This window comes from Folsomia candida, unplaced genomic scaffold (genome assembly GCF_002217175.1).
Source record: "Folsomia candida strain VU population unplaced genomic scaffold, ASM221717v1 Fcan01_Sc018, whole genome shotgun sequence".
In the NCBI taxonomy this organism is placed as follows: domain Eukaryota; kingdom Metazoa; phylum Arthropoda; class Collembola; order Entomobryomorpha; family Isotomidae; genus Folsomia; species Folsomia candida.
In genome coordinates, this window is record NW_019091210.1 from 1264104 (window position 1) to 1286677 (window position 22574).

The 22574-nt window shown below is 38.6% G+C and overlaps 4 protein-coding genes across 9 annotated transcripts; 1 reads left to right on the forward strand and 3 right to left on the reverse strand.

The window, feature by feature from the left end:
• Positions 1–559: 559 nt before the first annotated feature.
• Positions 560–3646, reverse strand: LOC110857347. Its single transcript, XM_022105954.2, has 7 exons — positions 3486–3646; positions 2921–3235; positions 2667–2765; positions 2395–2499; positions 1191–1923; positions 1062–1109; positions 560–792 (listed from the first exon to the last, which is right to left on the reverse strand). The coding sequence occupies exons 2-7, from the start codon at positions 3220–3222 to the stop codon at positions 700–702; spliced, it is 1380 nt and encodes a 459-aa protein (XP_021961646.2). The 5' UTR covers positions 3223–3235; positions 3486–3646; the 3' UTR covers positions 560–699.
• A 1387-nt stretch (positions 3647–5033) lies between these two features.
• Positions 5034–6793, reverse strand: LOC118438057 (gastrula zinc finger protein XlCGF7.1-like). 2 transcript variants are annotated; one of them, XM_035857761.1, is made up of 4 exons: positions 6400–6793; positions 6132–6263; positions 5619–6023; positions 5034–5449 (listed from the first exon to the last, which is right to left on the reverse strand). In XM_035857761.1, exons 1-4 carry the CDS (start codon positions 6424–6426, stop codon positions 5054–5056), a joined length of 960 nt encoding a protein of 319 aa, XP_035713654.1. In that variant the 5' UTR covers positions 6427–6793; the 3' UTR covers positions 5034–5053. The 2 variants fall into 2 exon arrangements, with proteins under 2 accessions (XP_035713654.1, XP_035713655.1); XM_035857762.1 differs by having other exon boundaries at positions 6343–6792.
• A 6039-nt stretch (positions 6794–12832) lies between these two features.
• On the forward strand, positions 12833–14008 carry LOC118438058 (zinc finger protein 782-like). The gene is made up of 3 exons (XM_035857763.1): positions 12833–13053; positions 13128–13541; positions 13602–14008. The coding sequence occupies exons 1-3, from the start codon at positions 12934–12936 to the stop codon at positions 13983–13985; spliced, it is 918 nt and encodes a 305-aa protein (XP_035713656.1). The 5' UTR covers positions 12833–12933; the 3' UTR covers positions 13986–14008.
• Positions 14009–17100: 3092 nt separating this feature from the next.
• On the reverse strand, positions 17101–19100 carry LOC110857296 (gastrula zinc finger protein XlCGF7.1-like). 5 transcript variants are annotated; one of them, XM_035857767.1, is made up of 5 exons: positions 18126–19100; positions 17644–18051; positions 17482–17581; positions 17303–17417; positions 17101–17243 (listed from the first exon to the last, which is right to left on the reverse strand). In XM_035857767.1, coding segments are annotated over exons 1-5 (687 nt in total). In that variant the 5' UTR covers positions 18189–19100; the 3' UTR covers positions 17101–17242. The 5 variants fall into 5 exon arrangements, with proteins under 5 accessions (XP_035713660.1, XP_035713661.1, XP_035713659.1 ...); XM_035857768.1 differs by having other exon boundaries at positions 17101–17417; positions 17482–17563; positions 18126–19099; XM_035857766.1 differs by having other exon boundaries at positions 17303–17581; positions 18126–19098.
• Between the last annotated feature and the right edge of the window lie 3474 nt (positions 19101–22574).

Here is a 22574-nt window from a genome sequence, read left to right on the forward strand (position 1 = left end):
GCGTATGTAAATATATGCACATGCATACATAAGTACATATACCTTATAAGTACTAAATGCGTAGATACATACACTCATGAATCTAGACGTAGTAACTCACTGTGTGCCAAAAACCTTAAAGAAGCAAATACATTATTTTAAGATCTATGTATAGTCGTTAAATGGGGATAGCAAAGTATAAAATGTGGTTAATTTTGATTTTTGAAAGGTATGGTCAACAGAGGATTTTTATCGCGTCTCAAAGTCTCAAATATGTAAAAAGTCGTTGCGGGGGCCGCAAGAAAATTCAGCCATGGCGTTATGCATATAAATATATGTACTTACATAGGCATGTACATGCAACAGTACATAGTACAGTAGGTATCTATGCACATCAGTTAGTGAGTCATGCTTTTGTATGTTGTGATCGGAATTGATTCAAAAAGTCCGCAACCGGACAATTTATCTCGTCGGGATTGTATTCAATTTTTTTAACTCCTAGAATTCAATCACCAAGTGACTTCTCCATGCCAGACGTTTCTAATCAAATTATTTAATTGACAACTAGTTATAATTAATATAGTTAAAGAAGCTATAGTAATTATTTATTTAAAATATTACATTATAGATATGTACATGAATTTGATATCCTATTTTGCATGGTTTGAGAGGACATTTGATATGTACATGAATTTGATTGGGGCCACCGGCATTAAAGCATTAAATTACGACAGAACGAAGGGACGGACTATTTTCTTCAAAATTACAACTCTCACACTCCATGTACTTAAATTTGGAATGATTTTTCTTCATCTGCAATGACAACGACACAACTGAATTAATCAACGGTAATAATCCCAGTATAAATTGTACAGATACATACACATTGTAATTACGAAAAGTTTAAAAGTTTCTACAAATACCTATGTATGTATTTACAAATAATACAAACAAATTATCATGAGTTTTTGTAAATTGCAGCAAAGGCACCATCCCCTAAATATCCCTACTCCTTGGATACCGTACATTTAGCAGCTTCACCCCTGGATTATCATTGTGAATACATTTATCTTTATACTTACCCGCTCCAATTGTTCCCTCGCTTTTATAGATTCTTTAAAATGTGTCCCCTAAAATGAAAAATCATCAATTTGCCCATTTATTAACTCACGTATCGCAAAACGTGTAGTGTTTGAAACATCATTTCTTACATAAATAGGAGGATCATGTGACCCCGTTAAGTTTTGCCTAATCACGCCAAAGTAATCAAACAAAAAATTCCGCCCTTCTTTAAACCTCTTTCGTGAGAAGTCGTCCGCAGGTTTAACAAATTTGGCGTGATCTTCGATATCCGTCTCGTTCGTGCCTTTCACTCTGACCTCGATCTGAACTCTTTCACAATTTTGTAAATGTCGAACTAATCGATGTGCCCGAATTCCGTACGGTGTCTGCTTTTTATCATAATCGAAATTGTCTGTGAATACGATCGCTTTGAAAGACGGGCCTTTCTGACAGAGCTCATTTTTCCACAGGTAGAGAGCAAAAATTAGGTTCTTCATTTCAAATTCGGCCGGATTTCCCGCCCTATTTTGTTTCGGCGTAAGGGTCCAGGGTAACTTATCGACAGGAAAAGAATAGAATTCTCCCCGTTTTTGAGCCAGATTTATGAAATAGCCCCCAATATTATGCGGTGTGGCGTCTACTCCGATTATTACAGCAGCCGTACTTTCCACAACTGATATTGCATGGTTTAGTTCCTTGTCTAGGACCATATTATTTTGAATTTTTCTTAAAATTTCGTTTCCCGTCAATTTCTTTGCTTCATACGTCTGCTGTGCAACCTTGTCGGAAGAATCAGAATCCAAGTCGGATTCATACGAATCCTTCTTACGCTCATTTTCGTACAACGTAATTACATTGTACTTATTGTACGCGGTATTAGATCTGTAATGAATTAGTTAAACATATTAACTCTTGCAAACCAGAGTTCCATATCTGATAGAGCCGGGGTATTCTTGGTACGAGCTAACTGTCGGAGGACTTTTTAGCAGTGGAAACTGCGTAATAGTAGCTGGAAGGGACAAACACATGTGATGTCATGTTTTTTTTTATTTGAAATAAAATTGATTAAAATTGCGCAATCACTTTGATGTCAACATGCCTTGCAAGGTTGAAAGATAAAATTAATTTACTTTGAATACAATTTTGTACTAGAAATATGTGTATCCCCTTCCATTAGTTTTGAAATTATCCGAAAATCTCAGAGAAGATAGACAAAGTTCGACCAGATATGGAGTTCGGGTCCCAACCAATTTCTATAGGGGCCGTACATAAAGTATGTGATGGATTTTCGGGAAATTTTAACCCCTACCTCCCCGGTGTGACTTACATATACGCTCACAAATACATATTTACCTTTGGTTCGAGGGTGGATCCCGTCTAGCAGGTGCAGCAGCTCGGCTGCGTCCCAAGCCATATGCAGGATAAAGATCGTCCTCGAAATTTCTATTTGAAAATCCGCTACAATCCAAAATATTCCTAACTTACTTCATGTAAACATTTCATTTATACACATATAACAATTTAAATATATTTCAAACCAATGGAAGCAAAATTTTTAATTAGCATTAAATTTTATGAAAGAATCCGGAATCCAGGACAACCTCTACCAACCAATTGACAATTACCTTTGCTGCCGTAATGGACCACGTGTTACAGGCGTCACGTGCGTGAGTTCCAGCTCATTTGTGTAGTAGGGATATTCGTAATTTCGTCTTGTGGGGTCACTATAATATATGATATGTTTTACATATTTATGTATTTACATATGTATTTATCAGTACATTTAGTTCCGAAACAATAAAAATTTTTCGAAATTATGAAACGAATACAAAATACGAACTCATTCCTCGACTGGTCTCCGTGACCGTGTGTTCATTACCTCTGCTGCCGTGTTGCAGTTGGTAATTCACGCCTATGTTCCGAACCAGACACAGTGAAAATATCTTGATACACTATTCGAGCCTCCGGAACGTGGGACCGATGAGTGCCTCTGATTTCTTGCGAACTAGCACTACTAAAAATATCTTGATAAACTCTTCGAACGTCACGATGACGAGTTTCTTGGAGTCCTTGTGAATTGCGTTTCCTCCAGCGACGATAAAAATGCCAAAATATTAGACCGATAACCACTAGCACGGCAATCGATATCGCCAATATGAGAGCAACTGTTTCGTCGTCCATATTTTGTGTTTATCTGTTTGAAAATTGAAATTAAGAGAACTGAATATTTACATGGGTAGAATTTTTGTATTATAAAATATGAAAGTATTCATTAATATTTCTTCATATCCTTAATATCGTAAAATAATTTACGAAGATAAAACAAAGGTTCGTAAAAACCGTGATTTTTTATGACAAAATCTTACGACGATTACAAAATCCCATAGCCGTCATGGGGTACGAAAGAAATCACGAATATCCTAATCGATAATTTATGGTTTTACCTGTACAGAATCTGTTAGTTTTCTAGCCTAGGATTTCGCGATATTTCGAAGCAACTAGTATAATAGGTAGCATTTACTGCCTCGTTATAAAGTTTGATACATAAAATTTGAAGTGTTTATTCTGCAACAAATCAATACGATGGATGCATACAAATACTTAAGTGAGGACTTGAATTACCAAGTTCGAATAATGGGAAACAGTTTTGTCGATAAGATAACATATAATAGTCGATAAGTCAACACACATGCACATACTTATGATAAATAAATAATTACTCGATGAACTTAACCTTACCGTGTGATAAATAAATATGTACGTACCTACGTAGCTATCCAGTCTTCCAGTTATAACAATTGCAAAATCTCAGGGTTTCAAATTTCCACTGTAATATGTATGTATATGCTTGTGAGTTTGTTTTATCACACTTTTTGATATGATGGTGTTTACATATCCCACTGTAATAATTTTGTGTTACGAAGCTTTTGTTACTTCAAGTTTCTTGCAAATTTGAAATGCATTTTCCGTGCGAATAGTTTGTGACTATAAAAATATCAGGACGCCATTGTTTGCAATAAGGTTAGCAATTTTACATAAACAAATATCTATGTACATATACATATGTAGGTGCCACAAAACTAGAATCACTCAACCTGTAAAACTCAATTTAAAAAAATAAAACATCTGCCGACTAAAATTAAGCTACAAAATATTTTTTTCATCATGCCAGGATGCATGGGATCGTATTAAAAGCATATATATGATAGACTTTTATAGAATCGTGACCACAGTCCACTTGAAATTGCACTTGCATGCATAAATATGCATTTATTTAAATTTATTTATACATATATACATACATGCATGTGATTGTATGATCGATGTTGTATGTAAATAGATATACGCTTGCGTACTATTGTGTACATTTAGGTAGATATATATAACGAAAACCACAAATAATCATAGTGTAATGTCAAATGTACAGAAGTATATAGCTTAAATAAAATAGTACAATTATTGAACTTATTTATGAATTTGCAACTGCATATCTGTTGGGATTTGGTTACAAAACTGCATAAATATTTATGTATGCACTGATAATGAGAAGAGTGCATATGTACATACTTACATATACGAAAACTGGTAGATAATGCAGCATTATTAATGCTTTTCCATGCCCCACACTTTACTGATAGATGTAGAAATTAGAATACCGGAATAATTCCGGGAAAATGAATGTATTTACCCTTTTAAGTGGTGTTTATGCTTCACGTCATCGTCACGTCCTCCTTCAAATCCGATTTTTTGATTGGCTGAACGAAATTATCACTACGACAATTAAAAATTTTAACCAATCAAAAAATCGGATTTGGAGGAGGACATGATGACGTGAAGCATAACGCACCTTTACTCACAAAAAGGTTTGTTTCTAGTGTACCGTCTAATTTTCATATTTGACCCATTAGAGAGCCCGTATCACCAACAATTACACAATAATCAATGTGAATTTCATGCAAATGAGGTTACCCGTAGCAATAAATTTAGAGTACTTCATTTTCTATATAATAAATTAATATTTCTCATATTTCTCCATTGTATGCAATCTACAAGAATGTTTGACCAATCTTGTAAAAATGATGAAATTCTTTCCACAGAAGTAGCAGTCAAATCCACTCTCAGTTTCATGTCTTTTCATATGTCTTCTCAAATTGTGCTTAAAGAAAGTCTTGTACCCACATTTGTCACAAGAGGGGAAATCATCTTGGTTTGTGGAATGTATATTTCGCTCGTGGTTCCTTAAAACCTCTGGTGACATAAATTTCTTATCGCAAAATCTACAAACGTAGTTCCTCTCTTTCTCGTGCATGGTCCGAATGTGCTGACGCAAACTAGCTGAACGGAAACAAGTCCGAGGACAGAGTTGACATTGGAAAAGTGTCCTGGTGGCCTTATTTTGGTGGGTGACCTACAAATTATACCGAGAAGGGAGAATAATACGATAGGATTAAATAGTCATTCTGTGATAAGTTGAGAGCAAGTGATAATTTGCACCAGAAACACTGCATGAAATGAAACCGAGTAGACAAATTTTTAATTTCGAATTTGTATATCCCAGAATTGAAAATACTTCTTACCTCGTGCCCCCTCAAATCGGACATTTCTCTGAAACCTCTTCCACACGTGCCGCACACGTGAGACTTTTCCTTCGTGTGTTTCCCAATATGACGCCCGAGATCTTTCTTCGCCTTAAACTCTTTTCCGCAAAGCGTGCACGGAAATCGGGCCGGATTCTGGACATGTTCCATTTTAATATGCTTTGCAATGTGCCCATGGTCCAGGTAGGATTTCGTACAGCCCGGAAATGTGCACGGATAGCGGGGTCGTTCCACCAAGCTGTGAATGGTTGCGAGATGCTGTCGAAAATATCCCGCCGTGGAAAAAGTTTTGGGACACGTGGTGCACGCTATTCTGGCCGGGTTGCCGTGTAAATGTTTCATATGGGAGGAGAGGGAGGCGTTTTTTAACATCTTCCCGCAAATCTTGATGAGTAAAAGAGGTTTTAATTTTAATTCTAATTTTACAATCCTACAATTTTCTTTTGGGACATGACATGCAAAATATGATTATGGAAATATTGCGAAACTTACTTCACATTTTACTCTGGCATCTGGATCATGTGTCGCGACATGTCTGGCAAACTTGTCTTTTTTGGCAAACTTTTTTGAACAGTGTGGACATTCCAATTTATATCCTCCTGCTGTCTCCATGTTGATTTCCACCTATTCCACAATTACACCCACTTTCGTTAATCCGTGATGCTTGGTTAGTGCTTATCCTATCTAATTGTGCAAACCTTACCTCATTTCTTCCTAATTTGCACTGTAGTTTTTGCTAATGTCGAAAATAACGACTTACGTGAAGTGAGCACGTGGTTAGGCACATGGACCAAGGGACACAAATATACACCTTCTCACATGGACCCCTCAACCAGATAACTGGTTACTACTTAAAAGCGACCCAACTTGCTCTCGAGTTTTGAAAACATGTGCATGGATCAGAAATAATGCCAACCTCACATACTTACCAATCCCTCTCTGCAACTCTTTTTAACAACTTATTTCCTTAAAACTGAATACATATGCATTAAGACTGAAGAAGGGGCAACCACTGGCCAATGAACTTATTTACAAAAAATTTTAAAATCCAGGGTGTTCATTTGTGTGGAAAACCATGGATTCAATGCTTGCTTAATTTTTTGTCTCAATATTTATAGAATCGTGAAAAATTGTCCCCTCGAAGCTTCAACTGCATATAAATATACATATAATGCATCATTATATATATATAAACATCCCGTCGCTTCCAAGTTAATGGGCATTCGAGCAGATATGCATAAAGAACTATGCATAAATAACTCCAAAATGTATCCATTATACAAATATTCAAAAAGTCCCTAAGCCTGTTTGGTCATTATTGCTCAAACAAAAAAGAATGGAGCTAACAATAAGATTCCACATGTCCGCTCAGGTTTAAAAAATCTACCTTTTTCAGACCATACATGTATGTACAGGTGGTCCTCGTGCGATATGAACTACCATTGTTTTGCTCTCAACACTATGCATTCCACGACCACGACGAAGGTGAATTATCTACGTAAATACATAAGTGCTGTAAAAAATATAGAAGCGTTTTGCCAAAAGTTGGTTTACTTTTTTCCCAAATATTTCTGACACATGCAACACAAATTTTATTGGTTTTCTTCACTACTAAATCGTTTCTAGCAAGTATACATACATACGTCTGCAAACTTATCGTAAATAAAACTGAATAAACCGTGCAAACGAAATGTAGCAAAGGGGTGAAAACACACGGAATTGTCTTTGTGGCACGCCCATAACCTCTTTCTGCACTTTCCCGTCATTGTCTCACATTACCCCACGTCTCATTTTGCCCCGTTTTGACACCCCCACCTGCGTAGTTCAAACGTACACGACAATACCTTTCAATAGACACCCCACATGACAAAAGTCATTTTTCGATTACCGTAGCGCCGTGACCTTACGACCTACAACGCCCATTTTCGAACTCATCCCGTCCCCAAAAATTATAAAACGTTGGCGAAAACCGCATGTCGAAATTCGAATCCGTTCTAAAGTTATCGTGGAAACGGACGGATAGACAGACACAGAATATAGATTCTACCAGAAGAATCGATCTTATGTATTCGAGTGACGCTTATGGAAGAACGGGGAGAGCCAACCAAATAACTCGGTGTACATTTGGCCCACCTGGGGGATGGCACCTCCGCATCATCATCATCACCACACCTCCTGGCATCAAAAAATGATGATGAAAGCACATAGGTGGCGGTGGCACCCCCATTTGTGCACCAGAACACACCATTCTGAGCTGCGTCTCCACAAATTTGATGCTCTACGAGGGTGTGTTTTGGTGCACAAATCCGGGTGCCACCGCCACCTATGTGCTTTCATCATCATTTTTTGATGCCAGGAGATGTGGTGATGATGATGATGCGGAGGTGCCATCCCCCAGGTGGGCCAAATGTACACCGAGTTATTTGGTTGGCTCTCCCCGTTCTTCCATAAGCGTCACTCGAATACATAAGATCGATTCTTCTGGTAGAATCTATATTCTGTGATAGACAGACAAGACATTTCCATAAAGGGGTTTTCACCCCTTAATAAAATGAAGGTCCAGCCAATTAAAAAGTTGGAATCACACGGGGTAAATAAATAAATATATTGTAGGAAAAATGGAGGGAAAATCAAAGTGCACATTTATTTTTCAGTTGACACATTGAGAACCATCTACACGAGAGATTTTGAACTGCAAACTTTGTCCGCTCTCTTTCTTTACTCGCTTCGGCTTACGAGACCATATCCGAGCTGTTCATGAAACGCAGGGCTTGCATCGATGCACATCATGTGACAAAAGGTTTCCGACGTCGTATAAATTAAAACGCCACGTGGAAGGTGTACACCCCGCGAGCAAGGAGAAGATTCATTCCTGCAACAAATGCGCGTACAGGAGTCAAATGAAGAGTAATTTATCTATGTAGGCATGAAAGAGGCCACGATGCTATGAAGCATGAATGTTACTTTTGCGGGAAGAAATTCACTTTTCAAAATTTGGTTAGCCATTGCGGGCTCATTCATACATTGGAGAAGAAATTACTTCTGGTACAGAAGAAGTAATTTATGCATTCACGGAAGACGCAAGGTGTGACTCGATGGCTGCTGAGCACAGATTTTATCCAGTACTCCACAGGAAGACATTACTTGCCTTTTGAAAATTGGAGAAACACTATCATTTCCTTTCCTTGGAAATATAGGATTTTCTTTCCGATAATATGTGGCGAAATGTGCTAAGTTTTATTCTACGGATACTAGCTCCGTATTAAATTTACTTTGTTTACACATGGATTTATTTATGGAATGTGAATAAATAAATATAAAATGCAATATGGGTGTCAATTTGGTGGGTAGATAGAAATTTGCCTCTTTTCAGAATTTGGTCAATGATTGCGGCTGAATTCATAAATACATTGAAGAAGGAATAAACCGTAGCAAACGCACGCGAAATACATAGCTTCGGTCTCACTCCTACCAAAAGATGCACAGGATAACGCGGGGATACTCAATTTCAACATACTTCATCTATACATGGATTCAATTTCAGTAAAAATCTCATTTTGCCCATACCTGTTCACTTTCATTCACGCACGTGAGTATGAGGGCGAATGAGTGTGAATGAATATGAATTTTCCTTGGCGTGAATGAAAATGATTGATGAAAGGTTTGACCATCATTTTGTGAGTGAGTGTGAATGAAATATTTCATGCAGTAGGTTGGTGAGTGAGTGTGAATGAAATATTTGATGGAGTAGTTTCGTGCGTGAACGCGAATATGTGATTGGCGTTCATTCTCTTCATTTCTCGCATCACTCCTTTCAATTGTACATAAGCGAAGTGTCTCATTTCATTCTCATTTTAACACGAACGAAACTCTAAATGCTGCCCAAGTACCTGCGGTCTTCACAATTTTACGCATGGATCTGATAGAAATTTAATATTCTGCTGCATAACTTCGGCTAACAAATTAATTGAATGTCACTAATTTGATTCAGTTCTCAGTAATTTTATTATGTGATCATTCTACTTCAATGTAAAATGTAAGTCGTAATTTTATCAAATTTAAATTATAGTTTTGAATTTTGTTTATATTTTGATTTTTTTCATTTTTATTCCAGCTAAAGTTCAGAATGGCGAATCAACATTCTAAAAAAGGGCAATTAAATTCCACTACTGGTAAAGGAATCAAAAAGAAAACCAGCCAAAGAGATCTATCTACCCTTCTAACGAGGTCAGCTAGTAACGTTGAAGACGATGAAGAGGAAGGCTGCTCCGGCTTACAAGATCTTGTTAAGCGAACTGGATTTGAAATCCTACCACAAATTCGAACTTTATTTGACACAAAAAATCATCAGACAAGTTTGTCGCAACTTGCAAAACATGCATTGAGTTCAACACTGTTCAAGCAAACTTTACTGCTTTGACTTAGGCAATTTCAAATCTAATGGAAATCGGCATTATCGGGTAACACGAATTATATTTACGTACTTATAATCTATCCAAATTTAAATTTTAAGTTGTCTAAATGTTTCTCTACATTCTAATTTTAGCTGTCGCATAAGGATATTGCAGTTAAAGTCAAGCCTAATCATACTGTTAAAGAGGTTATTTCTTCAACTCAGGCTGGATATTCAAACACCGACCCAATTCAGTCTCGATTTAATTCAAATCTACTAGACCTGGTCTCTATTGATGGTCTTCCGTATTCATTTATTAACGGCATTGGTTTTAGGAATTTAATAACCGATCTTAACCCTCGCGTGACTTTCCCAGACCGAGTCACACTAGCTAGAAGATTAAATAACACCGTAGATAAAACTGTGAGCTTTTAAAGTCCTAAATTAAACACATACTAATTTGACAACTCTGTGTAACTTGGATTATAAATTTAACAAGAAGTTTAATTTCTATAATAGGTAAAACCCAATATAAAAATCCCACTTTTGAAAATACTGGACCACAATGTGCACGTGACCACAGATATTTGGACAACTAAACAAGGCGACGGGATCATAGGAATTAAATGTCATTACATCGAAAAAACTGAAAATCCCAGAAGTTGGAACCTCGTCTCAAAAGTATTAGCTGCTGAGGAATTTAATGACCGGCACACTGGGGAAAACATAAAAAATAGTTTTACAAATTGCCTGAATGGTTTAGGTATTGGCCACGATAAGGTGAGTTAACACAGTACAAATTGATATTTAATTATAGAGGAGTCAAATCTATTCAATTGCAAACATAACGGGAATGTTTGTTTAATTTTATTTCCTTAATTAATTCACAGATTGGCTACCTTATAACAGATGGTGCTAGCAACATGGTATGTGGATTCCGCGATTGGATTAATGAAACAGAACAAAATACTGAAAACGCTGAGAGCGCTGTGGAGGAACTCGACGTTACAAACGATACTGATAGCGAAGAAAGTTCCGATCAAAGTGAATGCTCGGACGAGGAGGAAGATGAAACCTCAGACCTTAGCGTAATTGACGACTCGGACGCGGACACTGAGGAGAGCGTGAACATTTCACTTGGGGAAATATTCAGATTTTCATGCTATGCCCATCGTTTCCAACTCGTTGTGAAGGATGTTCTAGCCAAAGGAGGAAGGCCAAAAGATGTATTGGATTGTGCCAACAACATTATAAAATATTTCATGAGATCCAGTTACTGGCGAAAACGACTAAAGAAGGTGTTGGGTAAAGTACTTCTAAAACCAGCCCCTACCCGATGGAACTACACCTTTTACATTTTAGAGCGAGTGACTCAGGTAAATAGATGTGTATTTTTACTGATTCCAAGTAGGAATGGGTTCGGATCGGATCGGATCGGATTTTAGGGTCTTCGGATCAATCCGACTCGGATTATGCGATGACTCCCGATGATGAAAACTCCCGATGACAAAGATCACAATTTGGACGTTCCCGGTTGTTGTGACCTCTTTTAACATGGGAAGCCAAGGCAACCGGGTTTTTCGAAATTATTCCGCATAACTATGTAAGTAATACATATTGATGGTAGAATTTATTTTAAGTTAACTTAACTGTCACAAACTTCGAGTAGAAGGAGCTTACCTCGCATTTCACCTTCGCATTGGGATCGTGCGTGACGACGTGCTGAGTAAAATGTTGCTTAGTTTTGAAGGTTTTTGAACAAGTGGGACATTCCCATTTATTCTCGGGCTTCAGTTCCATACGGATTTCGTTATTGCGAATCTATTGAGTTAAAATATTCACTAGCTAAAAAGGCTTTGGATTTTTCAAAAATCCAGTCGTCTCCTCGCCCTGCTCAAGGCCCGTTTTATTACGAAGTACATATTTGTAGAGTTTTAAGAGTGAGTGATAAACGGTCTGGAAAAGGTGGTACTTTCTAACAATCGTCCCTAAACGATGAGTAAGTTTCCTACACAATTTCTATAAAAATAACCAGCCACTTATTAATAACATGCCTCCGTAAAGTTAGTTATCCATTCTCGTAGAGTTTGGACCCGAACTGCAGGCGGTGAACCTTTTGCCAAAATTTTCATGTTCAGCATTTTATGAGAACCCTTCCTGAGTCACTCGTCGCACCCTTACTTTCGGTATGGATTTATGTAGATGGGGAAGTTATATTTCGCATATCATATCACGCCTGTGAGTTTGTGAACATTCCATAAATATGTATTTAGAAAACTAATTTACCTCAAAATTACAGCTCATCACATTCACGTCATAAAGATATATACATGCAAACATGTAAAATTAGCACATTCATGATTTGAAACAAAACTCCTACTTTCCAAGGCTAGAATATGACTGTTGTCGAAATTGCTCAAGGGCAGTAGTTTTGTTCTAGTAGAAGCAACAGTGGAAGATGGTTTTTTTCTGATATGTGCATGTGCATATAATATGTCAGTAATTTTTGGCGAATTGCTCTACATTTCATGGGTGAACTGCACCTTCGTAGAAAATTTATGGCCTGAAATATAATTTTTAAAATAAACGACATAAATGAATATGTACTTAAGTACCGAAGAGAAATATGCGATGGATGACAGAGGAATGGCTCGCCTCTCACCCCTGAAATTAAGCATGAGGAAAAAGGTTCATCGCCTGGAGTGATGGTGCAAATTCTACGAAGGTGGACGTTACTTAAAACCTGGCAGGTTGTTTTATTTAAAAAAAGGTGAATTGAGCTATTTAGTAATAAAGCAGCCTTAAACACGACCAGCCACGACTGGAAGTTGGAGTTAGATTTCAAAACGTTTCGATCAAGTGAAAAGTTAAACTTGATTGATTCGCTGAAACGAAATCCAGATGGGTCTGAAGCCAAGGAAAAAATTGGATTGTCCAAAGTGCTCAAAAACGTTCAAAACCAACAGTGACTTGAGAAGACACCTTGTCACGCACGATCCCGACGCAAAGATGAAATGCGAGGTGAGGTTTTAATCGAACTTGTGCCATTTTAATTAACTTTACAAAGGCAGCAATCAGATGTACGAACTGCCTAGGTTTGCGGGAAAGTTCCGAAAAACCCGGTCGCCTTAGCAGCCCACATTAGAAGAATGCACACCAACCGAGCCCGTCCCAATTGTGATCTTTGTCACAGGAGCTTTTGCCATTCTCGCTACTTACAAAGGCACATGGACATCATGCACGGATCGAGGGCACGATCTCGTGTCGCATGCAGATTTCCCGGCTGTGAGAAAACCTACCTCAGCCAGGAGAGTGTTTCACACCATGTAAAAACTGAACACTCCCAAAATCCGGTCCAATTTCCGTGCACACTTTGTGGCAAAGAATTTAAACGCAGAAAACACCTTCAGGGTCATATTTTCACCCACACGACCGAGAAGCCCTTCAAGTGCGCCGCCGCCACTTGTGGGAGGAGTTTCTCCCAAAGGTCAAACTTGCAGCAACACGAGGTAGGTAAATACGCCAATGAATAAAAAACTGGATGACAATTCTTTATATTAATTTTCCAGGTGACACATTTGGAAAAATCGGAACGAAAGGTTTTCACGTGTAAACTTTGTCCAATGACTTTTCTAACAAGCTCAGGCTTACGAGGGCATATTCAAGTCTTTCATGAAAATCAGAAGAATCATCCGTGCACATTTTGTGGCAAAAGGTTCTCTGGATCCAATGATTTGAAACGCCACGTGCAGGCGAAACATCCCGTGAACGAGGAGGAGATTCATTTCTGTGACAAATGCGAGTACAGGAGTCAGTCGAAGCGCAATTTAATCGCTCATAAAAGACGGCACGGTGCCAAGAAGCGTGAATGCTACTTTTGTGGGAAGAAATTCTTCACTTTTCAAGATTTGGTCAGCCACTGTGGTCATATACATACTTTGGAAAATAAATAATTTTTATAACTATCTGTACGATACATCCAGATAAATATTTTAGCTTATTAATTTGTAAATAATTTACGCATGTTTCCATATGCGATTAATGATGACACAGGATATTCCAGCTGCAAAATGGAATGCTAATATTGTTAGTGATCATACATGTATGTGTTACATGTTTGTGTAGATATATTGCATGAACTTTATTACTTGCTGATAGATAGGTTGGAATTGAACGTCTTCTAATGTTAGTCTGATATGCATGTAAGTTTAGCTGGTAGGAATTTCATCACCAAAAAATACAATAAATCCAATGCCGTTGGTCTAATTACCAATTGTGTTGTAATAAGCTTGAAATATGTGCTATGCGTAAATACACTAATTAACTAATTTGGATGCAATATCTATATATTTATTTTACAAAATTCTTAAGGAAGATTTATTTTATTCACTGAAATATAGTAATGCTGCTACAACATTTTTTCATTAGCATCCACCGGAAAAAAATTTTAATGTGATTAATGTGATTAAATTTTAGTGTGTTTAATGATTGAACTCACACATTGTTGTCCTTTGCAACCATGTAAATATATTCAGTCGGAATCGTTTGTATATTTTATCATCGGATTATTTACCCTCAGTTTATTGGACACGTGTGTATTTATGGATGAGTTTTGATCTATACAGCGATTGGCCTGGTTTTATGACCAATATGTGGGAATCAGGCATTGCAAAACGTTGGATAAGATGTGCGTCGCTGGCTTATGTAAATCTGCTAAGCAATTAACATGACATAGTGTCGAAAGTTGACGGTTATGTGAGGGCCGAAAATTGTGTGAAAGTATTGCTAAAGTGATAAGCAAGTATATGGTAAAATTAAACTGGACTGGATCTTTGAATTTTGTAATATTCAGTTGCATTTGGAAATCTTTGCTAAAATTATAAAAGTTTAGTGTAATCTTTCCCTCGGGGAGATTAAGGATGATTAAGTGGCGTCGGTGGTTTATTGGAACCGTTTCGTAGGTCCGTCCGTCCTTGGGCAGGATATCTCTAAAACGCTTCATAATCAAACGTTATTTCCAAAGGAGTACTTGGGACATTGTGAACTTTTTTTTGGCTCGCCTTGGAAAAAGTATACAAATAATACTCAAATACTCAAATATCTCAAAGGGGGGCAGACGAAATGACCTGGTTGTTATATTAAAAATAATCTAGATTTTATGAACAATGTTTGGTACAGGAATCGGCGCTGGACTCGTTACCACCCTTTCCTTTGTCCTACACAGCCGCTCCATAGCCTACTGTCAGTCTGGTTCAAGTCCCGGGGAATTGGAACTTAGTACCTGGGAAACGTCACCCAAAAGTTCCGATCCCCTGGACATTTTAGTTATGCAAGTTACAGGGAAACGGAACCCACTTGTCGCAGGATTTAGCGGGCTTCGATTCCCCGGTACCCTCTTACGCAAAAGTTACGATTCCCCGGAACCCAACATTTTTCTTTCATTTTTCATAAATTGAATAAATTCCCAATAAAAAATTTTATTGTCTCAAATTAACAGTCAACCAATGAAGAACATTGGATAAAAAAATTAGAATTTTTTAAAGTGGCGTTTTTCCTAAAATCACAAATATCTGACAAATTTGAGGAGCGGCAAGCTCAAAAAGGTCCGGGGAATCGTCACCCAACAATTATTTTCAGGGAAAAATACCATTATTTTATAGTTTTTGTTACAATTATTGCGTTATTATTATGTTACAATTATTTTTTTCCAAAAATAATTGCATTTTTCTCTGAAAATAATTGTTGGGTGACGATTCCCCGGACCTTTTTGAGCTTGCCGCTCCTCAAATTTGTCAGATATTTGTGATTTTAGGAAAAACGCCACTTTAAAAAATTCTAATTTTTTTATCCAATGTTCTTCATTGGTTGACTGTTAATTTGAGACAATAAAATTTTTTATTGGGAATTTATTCAATTTATGAAAAATGAAAGAAAAATGTTGGGTTCCGGGGAATCGTAACTTTTGCGTAAGAGGGTACCGGGGAATCGAAGCCCGCTAAATCCTGCGACAAGTGGGTTCCGTTTCCCTGTAACTTGCATAACTAAAATGTCCAGGGGATCGGAACTTTTGGGTGACGTTTCCCAGGTACTAAGTTCCAATTCCCCGGCGCTTGAACCAGACTGACTGTGCATCATTGAATCATGAAAAGCACAATAGTTACGAAGTCCGTATGTACATATACGTATGTGCATATACAGAGTACATACAGAGGATGGGCCACTTAACTTGAGAAATTTTCAAACGCTCGCGCGAAAAAACTGTCCTAACTTAAACAAATGCGGCCTACAATGTTTGATAGACAAACCAATTAGCTCAAACTGTGATTTTTTTCGACTTGAAAATCTGAAAAACTGCTCATCCCTGATCATTTTAAGTGGAGTTACTAGTGAAAAAGTTTTCCAGCCAGGGTTGTACCGGAAGTGTTATCAAAAAACGGTCAATGCACGTGGACATGAAATTTCATTGGACTCAATTCATGGAATATTAAGTACAGAACGCGGCATTTATAATTCCACCCCCACCCAAATCCACCCCCACCCCCACCAAATCCACCCCATCGGCGGACCAACGCTCGGAAGCTGTACAAGAACCACCTTGCTGGAGCTTTGGACGAAACAGTGGTCACAATCGACGAAGCTTTGTTCAGGGTAGATGACTGTAACGGGACAAGGCCAGTTTGCTGTACGTCGGGAGAAAATTTACGAATTAGCTACGACTTAAGATGGACTTTGGAAAAGTTTTCAGGACTAGTGGTTAAAAATAATTCTTCAAAAGTGTCTGGAAATGTTTTCATCAAGGAAAAAGCGGTTCAGACTTGTAGCTGAGACTAAGAGGCATCCTATCGTGCCAATTAATTATCATAAAAAAATTCATATGTGGGTAAGAAAAATTGTGGAATATTTCTCAAGTTAAGTTGCTCATCCTAGGTATTTCTTTGGATGAGTCGTATCACCAAAATAGCACAAGCTCGTATATAGGGTTTTAGGAAGCAGTGGGTTATAGGGATGAAACTAACTACACTCAAAAAACTCCGGTGACACTCTTATAAATAAATTAGGAACAAATTCTTAGGAGTAAATTATATCTTTAATACATTAATCGAACATAAATACATACTGCATAACACAAAAATTAGAAATTATCAAATTATTACTTTTCCAAAGTATGAATGAGCCCACAGTGGCGGACGAGATTTCGAAAACAGACGAACCTATTCCCACAAAAGTAACATTCATGTTTCTTAACATCATGCCGAGCTTTGTGCCTTACTAAATTGTGTTTCGAGTGGCTCTTGTACTCGCATTTGTCGCAGGAATTAATCTTATCCTCGCTCGCGGGGTGTACCGCTTCCACGTGGCGTTGCAAATCATTAGATCCAGAGAACCTTTTGCCACAAAATTTGCACGGATGATTCTTCTGATTTTCATGAAACACTTGAATATGCTCACGTAAGCTACTACTACTACAGAAAGTCAGAGGACAACGTGTGCACTTCAAATTCGCCACTGCTGATTTTTCCACATGTGTCACCTGGGAGACAAATAATCCCTGAAATATGTATGTACATACATAAATACGCATTTTTCCTACAAAGTATTTAAGTTTTTTACCTGGTGTTGTTGCATCCCATGGATTCGTACGAAACCCCTCCCACAAGTGCTACACTTGAACGGCTTTTCCGTCGTATGGGTGGAAATGTGAAGTTCTAGGTGTGGTTTATGTTTAAACTCTTTAGCGCAAAGGGTGCACGGAAATCGAACCGGGTTTTTGGCATGCTCGGCTTTTACATGTCGCGAAACAGCTCTTCTACTCAAGTAGGTTTTCCCACAGCCGGAAAACGTGCATGGGAAACGAGATCGTTCTCTCGAGCCGTGCACGGCGTTCATGTGCCCCAGTAAACTGCGAGAATTGCAAAACGTCCGATCACAAAGATCACAATTTGGACGTTCCCGATTACTGTGTATTCTTCGCATGTGGTCAAGCAAGGTGGCCCGGTTTTTCGAAATATTCCTGCAAACCTACATAAATAGGTAATTATTTTGATTGAGGCAGAAGGTAATTTCAGTGTCGTAAACTCAAATTAAAAACTCACCTGGCATTTTATCTTGGCATCGGGATCGTGCGTAATGACGTGTTGATTGAAGACCTGTTTCATTTTGAACGTTTTTGGGCACTGGGCACATTGTATGGCATTAAGCGTTTTTTTTGACGGAAAAATTACTCGCCATATTTATTAGTTGTCACATCCACTCAATAATCGATTATGGTATTAATACATGGGCTGTTAAAACTGATGTGCAACTTGACGCTATTCAAGCTAATCCTAAGATTAACTCGTTCCTTACCAACTATTTTCTTCCAAATTATGCTAGAAAGATTGAGAGGTCGAAAAGGTATACTAAATTTAAGACATTATTTAGCACTATTAATCCATTTGATCTGTTAAACAAGTGTAATTTATTTACAATACTGGAGCGGCGTGATTTATTTTTGCTTAAATATGCTTTCCGCAATCTTGTTCCTACGGCTAGCAGTACATACACACAACGCTCATGGCCCCTATTGGTAGTACCTCGATACCGCACAGCGCTGGGTCTCAATTGTTTAAGTGTTAGAGCGTCGAAATTGTGGAATTCACTCCCAAGATCATGGGAGAGTAACATTACATATCCAAAATTTGTTACACAATGTCGAGAGTTTATTATTGGTAGAAGAAATTTCACTTATTGTTAATTATCTAATTACTCATGTTCACGTTATATTTAGTTTAGTCTAGTTACATACATAAATATGTATACGCATTTTGTGTCATGGTTTGTAAACCAGTTTGTAATGAGCTGATATCTATTGACACTTGAATAAAAGAACACTTGAACTTGAACTTATTCCCATTTTTTTCCTGGCTTTAGATCCATCTGGATTCCGTTACACCGAATCAGTGGAGTTAAAATTTTCGCTTTTTCTTCTTCTCGCTAAAAATGTTTTGAATTTGTTTGAGCCAAAATTCCAGTCTTTCTCGTCGTGTTTAAGGCTGATTCACTACTGAATTTAGTTTGAACTTTGAGTTTTAAGAGTGAGTAGTGAGTTGACTTGGCCTTTTTTATAAAAATGACCAGTCACGTTATGAATACCTACTAACTATGGGTGTTAAGTGCGTTGTCCACTTACGAAGAATTTGGACCCTAACTCCAGGAGGTGAACTGTTTACCTCATGTTAAAATTTACGTGTGAAAGGTTTGATTTGAACCCTTCCTCGTCTACCTGCGTCCAATGGAGTACATCGTTCTTTTCTGTACGTATCTATTACAATTTAAAAGTATGTTTTACGTTAACTTATTAACATTTCTGAAATATTGCTTACATATTGGAATTTACGTCAACCTTTGTTTGTCACCAACAAGTCCATCGATCACTTCCTTTCGGTATGCATTCATAAGTGGTTTAAGAATTATATTTTATGTATGCAACTTGTTTCATGTTATACATGCATATTAGTTCATTCTCATTTCATGAATTCATACACTTTTAAAAATACTTAGCGTTACCACGTTCAAAACTAAATGCATCCTCAATTACAAGTTAAGTATACTACTTAATTTATTTAGTTCAATGTAGAGAAATGTTAACTTGATAAAGAGTAGAATTTAGTGTTTAGTAATATAGTTTGTCAGTCTCAAAGGGGGAATGCAGCAAATGCTCTTTAGTGTAAACTAGTCTCTTAAGCCCGCAATGCGGGCTCTAAGCAAAACGATTTCATTTAGTTTAGCGATACAAATTCCTGCTGAATAATTGTTACACATTTACCTTCACACAGAGCAAAGGAGCGTGGACTTGATTGTTACGTTTCATAGCACGATGTTTAATAATAGAGTTCACAACTCTATTGGTGTGACAACGAAAAACGTGCTGTCACGACTCTATGGTTGTGACCAAGAAATTCGTTCAGTCACGACTCTAAAGGGGGTAACCACGAAAAACGTTCAGTCACGACTCTGTGGGTGTGACCACGAAATTCGTTTAGTTACGACCCTTAAGAGGGTGACCACGAAAAACATTAGGTCAGGACTCTAAAGGGGGTGGCCACGAAAAACATTAGATCACGACTCTAAAGCGGGTAACCACGAAAAACGTTCAGTTACGACTCTAAAGGGGGTGGCCACGGAAAACGTTAGGTCACGACTCTAAAGGGGATGGCCACGAAAAAACGTTAGGTCACGACTCTAAAGCGGGTAACCACGAAAAACGTTCAGTTACGACTCTAAGGGGGGTGGCCACGAAAAACGTTAGGTCACGACTCTAAAGGGGGTGGCCACGAAAAACGTTAGGTCACGACTCTAAAGCGGGTAACCACAAAAAACGTTCAGTTACGACTCTAAAGGGGTTGACCACGAAAAACATTAGGTCACGACTCTAAAGGGGGTGACCTCGAAAAACGTTTGGTCACGACTCTAAGGGGGGTGACCTCGAAAAACGTTAGGTCACGACTCTAAAGGTTGTGACCACGAAAAACGTTCAGTCACGACTTTAAAAGTTGTGACCACGAAAAACGTTAGGTTACGACTATAACGGTTGTGACAACGAAAAACGTTTGGTCACAACTCTAAAGAATGCCATTGTTCTAACGTTTTAAGAACGTTTAGGCACTTAAAGCAAAAGCCCGCCTTCTAGCGCTGAAAAATAGCCAACATCCGATAGGTGGCGCTGGTAGGTAATTAAAATTAGTAAGGCACAGGTCAAGTGTCCATTATACAGTGGGGCACAGACGTCACAGGTCAAGTATAGGGAGCGTCCATAAATCACGTGATCGATTTTTGGACAATTTTGACCCCTCCCCCTCCCTTGGTGACCGGTGGTGATAATTTCGCTACCCCCCCCCCACCGGTCACGTGACAGAATATGATGCTCAAATTAAATCATGTTGTCCGGCATAACAATATTTTTTAACTCATTAATCAAATTAGAGCTACACTACACACATGTGTAAATAACTATTTAATACGCCAGTCGGACATAAGAATTTAAGTCGAAGCAAGTTTCCAAATATCCAAAATGAAAATCAAATTCATATAACGTGCGCGTGGTATGCCAAGAGAGTTTATGTATAACTCTCATGACATTTATTGGCATATACAAAAGTTAAAAAAACTTTACTCATGTCACGTGACATCTGACCATCTACCCCGCCCCCCTCCCCCCCGTGATATTTGGTGACAAATTTCAGACCCCCTCCCCCCCTCTAATCGATCACGTGATTTATGGACGCTCACATAGTGGATGTGCCCAGGTCACAGGTCAAGTGTCAACTTCGTTTAGTGCCAAGTTTAGGGATTGTACGCAGGTCAAATGTCAAGTCCAGGGGGTGTGCCCAGGTCACAGGTCAAATGTCAAATCTAGTGAGTGCGCCAAGGTCACAGGTCAAATGTCAATGCCAGGCGGTGTGCCCATATCACAGATGAAGTGTCAAGTGTAGCAGGTGTGCCCAGGTAACAGGTCAAGTGTAGTGGGTGTTCCCAGGTCACAGGTCAAATGTCAAATCTATTGGGTGTGCCCAGGTCACAGGTCAAATGTCAAGTCTAGTGGGTGTTCCCAGGTCACAGGTAAAGTGTCAAGTTTAGGGGGTGTGCCCAGGTCGCAAATAAAGTGTAGCGGGTGTGCCCAGGTCACAGGTCAAGTGTAGTGGGTGTTCCCAGGTCACAGGTCAAATGTCAAATCTAGTGGGTGTGCCCAGGTCACAGGTAAAGTGTCAAGTTTAGGGGGTGTGCCCGTTCATTTGATCAAGTCTCGGCAGATCCAAAGGGTGCGTTTCGTTGTTCTCGTTTTCGTCAACGTTTTGACACTTTAGGGAAAAACGCCCTCTAGAAACGAAAAATACAACATAGTGCCCAAACTGCCGCTAGGTTACATTAGCTTGGACAATGTGAGACACGTGTGTAATCAAGCGCCAAGTTCAACTGGTAACACACACACACACACACCACTGCACAATTCTTGGGTCTGATGGCATTGTTCTAACGTTTTAAGAACGTTTAGGCACTTAAAGCAAAAGCCCGCCCTCTAGCGCTGAAAAACAGCCAACATCCGATAGGTGGCGCTGGTAGGTAATTAAGATTAGTAAGGCACAGGTCAAGTGTAAACTATACCGTGGGGCACAGAGGTCACAGGTCAAGTGTAGTGGGTGTGTCCAGGTTACAGGTCAAGTGCAAAGTATAGTGGATGTGCCCAGGTCACAGGTCAAGTGTCAACTACGTTAAGTGCCAAGTTTAGGGATTGTACGCAGGTCGCAGGTCAAATGTCAAGTCCAGGGGGTGTGCCAAGATCACAGGTCAAATGTCAAGTCCAAGTGGTGTGCCCATGTCACAGGTCAAGTGTCAAGTACAGTGGATGTGCCCAGGTTACAGGTGAAGTGTAATGGGTGTGCTCAGGTCACAGGTCAAGTGTAGCGGGTGTGCCCAGGTCACAGTTCAAGTATAGTGGGTGTGCCCAGGTCACAGGTAAAGTGTCAAGTTTAGGGGGTGTGCCTGTTCATTTGATCAAGTCTCGG

Excerpts from the sequence above, each read along its gene's own strand:
- LOC118438058 (XM_035857763.1), top strand. The coding sequence starts at position 12,934 with ATGGGTCTGAAGCCAAGGAAAAAATTGGATTGTCCAAAGTGCTCAAAA. Across the intron at positions 13,054-13,127 it reads ACGCAAAGATGAAATGCGAG|GTTTGCGGGAAAGTTCCGAA; the intron begins GTGAGGTTTTAA and ends CGAACTGCCTAG. Across the intron at positions 13,542-13,601 it reads CAAACTTGCAGCAACACGAG|GTGACACATTTGGAAAAATC; the intron begins GTAGGTAAATAC and ends TTAATTTTCCAG.
- LOC118438057 (XM_035857761.1), bottom strand. The coding sequence starts at position 6,426 with ATGTGCCTAACCACGTGCTCACTTCAC. Across the intron at positions 6,264-6,399 it reads TAACCACGTGCTCACTTCAC|GTGGAAATCAACATGGAGAC; the intron begins GTAAGTCGTTAT and ends ATTGTGGAATAG. Across the intron at positions 6,024-6,131 it reads ATGCCAGAGTAAAATGTGAA|ATTTGCGGGAAGATGTTAAA; the intron begins GTAAGTTTCGCA and ends TTACTCATCAAG.
- LOC110857296 (XM_035857764.1), bottom strand. The coding sequence starts at position 18,188 with ATGAAACAGGTCTTCAATCAACACGTCATTACGCACGATCCCGATGCC. Across the intron at positions 18,052-18,125 it reads ATGCCAAGATAAAATGCCAG|GTTTGCAGGAATATTTCGAA; the intron begins GTGAGTTTTTAA and ends CTATTTATGTAG. Across the intron at positions 17,582-17,643 it reads ATGGGATGCAACAACACCAG|GGATTATTTGTCTCCCAGGT; the intron begins GTAAAAAACTTA and ends TACATATTTCAG.
- LOC110857347 (XM_022105954.2), bottom strand. The coding sequence starts at position 3,222 with ATGGACGACGAAACAGTTGCTCTCATATTGGCGATATCGATTGCCGTG. Across the intron at positions 1,924-2,394 it reads GATCCACCCTCGAACCAAAG|ATCTAATACCGCGTACAATA; the intron begins GTAAATATGTAT and ends AATTCATTACAG. Across the intron at positions 793-1,061 it reads CGAGGGAACAATTGGAGCGG|ATGAAGAAAAATCATTCCAA; the intron begins GTAAGTATAAAG and ends TTGTCATTGCAG.